This window comes from Rattus norvegicus, chromosome 4, assembly GCF_036323735.1.
Source record: "Rattus norvegicus strain BN/NHsdMcwi chromosome 4, GRCr8, whole genome shotgun sequence".
NCBI lineage: Eukaryota > Metazoa > Chordata > Mammalia > Rodentia > Muridae > Rattus > Rattus norvegicus.
The window spans coordinates 123,891,225-123,894,168 of NC_086022.1; the positions used below are offsets into that span (position 1 = coordinate 123,891,225).

General features: G+C 39.0%; 1 protein-coding gene across 1 annotated transcript; it reads left to right on the forward strand.

The window, feature by feature from the left end:
- Nucleotides 1-294: 294 nt before the first annotated feature.
- Vom1r96 (vomeronasal 1 receptor 96) lies at nucleotides 295-1,278 on the forward strand. Its single transcript, XM_039109073.1, has one exon. The coding sequence runs from the start codon at nucleotides 319-321 to the stop codon at nucleotides 1,276-1,278; it is 960 nt and encodes a 319-aa protein (XP_038965001.1). The 5' UTR covers nucleotides 295-318.
- The last annotated feature ends 1,666 nt before the right edge of the window (nucleotides 1,279-2,944 follow it).

Sequence of the window (2,944 nt, forward strand, 5' to 3'; positions counted from 1 at the left end):
TTCTTAGAATTCATGGAAATGTTTAATGTACAAGAAAGTTTATATTCTGAGGTAGCTGCCTCACAATAGTACAGACAATTCAGCCTTTATGGGAAAGCATTAAGACAGTGGAGACAGTGAAGATGGCTTTGAGGTATTGTGAGCTGGATCTGACCTTGGTGAAATAGAATCGGGTAAGTGACATCTTATTGCCAGCTCAGTGTAGGTTGGCATTTGTGAACAAGGCTGTATTTTCTAATGATTTTTGTAATGATTTTGTAATATTTTGTTCTCCCTTTTCTTCTCAGGTTTTTGGTATTTGCTTCAAACCGACATACAATGAATAAAGTCAACATACTCCCCTCTGACACTAACATAAAAATCACCCTGTTCTCTGAAGTGAGTGTTGGGATCTCAGCTAACAGTGTCCTGTTTTTTGCCCACCTCTGCATGTTCTTTGAAGAGAACAGGTCTAAGCCCATTGATCTGTGCATTGCTTTCTTATCCTTAACCCAACTAATGCTGCTTGTAACTATGGGACTCATAGCTGCGGACATGTTTATGTCTCAGGGGATATGGGATTCTACCACATGCAGGTCCATTATCTATTTTCACAGACTTTTGAGGGGTTTCAACCTTTGTGCTGCCTGTCTACTGCATATCCTTTGGACCTTCACTCTCAGTCCTAGAAGCTCCTGTTTAACAAAATTTAAACATAAATCTCCCCATCACATCTCATGTGCCTTTTTTTCCCTCTGTGTTCTCTATATGCTCTTTAGCAGTCACCTCTTTGTATTGATCATTGCTACCTCCAATTTAACCTCAGATCATTTTATGTATGTTACTCAGTCCTGCTCAATTCTACCCATGAGTTACTCCAGAACAACCATGTTTTCCTTAGTGATGGTCACAAGGGAAGCCTTTCTTATCAGTCTCATGGCTCTGTTCAGTGGGTACATGGTGACTCTCCTATGGAGACACAAGAAGCAGGTCCAGCATCTTCACAGCACCAGCCTTTCTTCAAAATCATCCCCACAGCAAAGGGCCACCAGGACCATCCTGTTGCTTATGAGCTTCTTTGTGGTTCTTTACATTTTAGATATTGTTATCTTCCAATCAAGGACAAAGTTCAAGGATGGGTCAATGTTCTACTCTTTGCACATTATTGTGTCCCATAGCTATGCCACCATCAGCCCTTTTGTGTTTATTTTCTCTGACAAGCGCATAATCAAGTTTTTGGGGTCAATGAGTGGCAGAATAATAAATATTTGTTTATTCAGTGATGGGTATGGACCCTGAATATAATCCAGTAAATTGTGATATACCTCATGGGGACAGCATACTGCATGGAAATTGGAGTCTCATGAACCTGTATTGCCACTTTATTGTAGAGAGAATCCCTTGTGTAGTGAGTGAAAGCATCACCTGTCAATAAAAGCTGAAGTCCTATTAGCAGAAGGCAGGAAATAAGAGGTAGGAGTTCTGGTAGTGAGAGATAGGGACCCTGGGATTTAGTCGGAGGGGAAGATTTACCACCTGGACTCTGAGGAAGTCAGAAGGATGACATTGAATAAATGTAACTAGTCTTGTGGCAGACATAGAATAATTTAAATGGGTTATATAAGTGTTGAGCCAGTCGGGAAACAAAATCAAGCTTAAGGCCTATGCATTTATTTATGAACTGGGGTACAAATGGAAAAGCCTGTGGTTTCAAATCACTGTGATTTTCCTAGGATCATCCCAAGATCCAAAGACATTATGTGTGTCCAGAAAATTATTGTACATTATCTTTACTTTGGAAAAAATTTCCTCCTCCTTATTTTGAGACAGGAACTTTAAGAGGGCATGCATGTTAGAGAAACACGTCACATTAAGAGGGACTAATGCAATAAAACTCTTACTTAAGAAGTTATTGCTATGACAATACTATACTCATACATATGAGTATGTAGAATGCTCAGGTTATTTATCTGGAAAAATGATTAACTTAGTGAATCAAACTCTAGAATTTTTATTTTAGAAATTTATCTTGTAGAAATATTTTCAACAATTCTCACAGCTCTGAGTTCTCTAATATGAATTATTGATTGTGCATTTAATATATTTTCTTAACTCTAATACTTAATAGTATCATCACATGGTCTAAATAACTAAAATATTTTCATCCCATACTTTTCATTTTAAGTGATAATATTTTAATGGAATTTTACAGGAAAATACTAAAATTGTTACATCCTTATGTGCACCAGAGGACCGTTTTGAAGAGTTGGTTCTCTCACTACCTTTATGGAGATTGTGAGTAGTGACTCAAGGTCAAGCTTTCATGCTCACTGGCCCATGTGCGAATTCTTTATGGTGTATGTTCTTTAGACACATTGTTGTGATCCTCATGTCTGTGTATCTTCCCTTACCCACCAGTGCACATCATTACAAACACTCTTTTTGCTCTTTTCTTTCTTTTCTTGGATTTTTTCATATTTCCATTTCAAATGTTATCCCATTTCCCAGTTTCCCTCCAGAAACCCCCTATAACATCCCTACTCTTCCTACTTCTATGAGGTTGCTACCCCAATCACCCAGACATTCATTCCCTCCTATCCACCCAGACATTCTCCTACACTGAGGAATTGAGCCTTTACAGGAACAAGGGCCTCTTCTCCCATTGATACACAACAAGGACATCTTCTTCTCTATATGCAGCTGGTGCAATTGTTTGCTCCATGTGCACTCTTTGATTGGTGGTTTAGCCCATGGGGGCTCAGGGGAATCTAGTTGATTGATACTATTGTTCTTCCTATGTGGTTGCAAACCTCTCCAGCAACTTCTGTCCTTTCTCAAACTCATTCATTAGGGACCTAGTTCTCATTCTAATGGTTGGCTGAAAGCATCCTTCTCTGTGTTTGTCAGGCTCTTGCAAAGCCTTTATCAGGCTCTTGTCAGCCTGATTTCTTGGAATCCACAATAG

Coding starts and splice junctions, on each gene's coding strand:
- Vom1r96 (XM_039109073.1), top strand. CDS start 319: ATGAATAAAGTCAACATACTCCCCTCTGACACTAACATAAAAATCACC.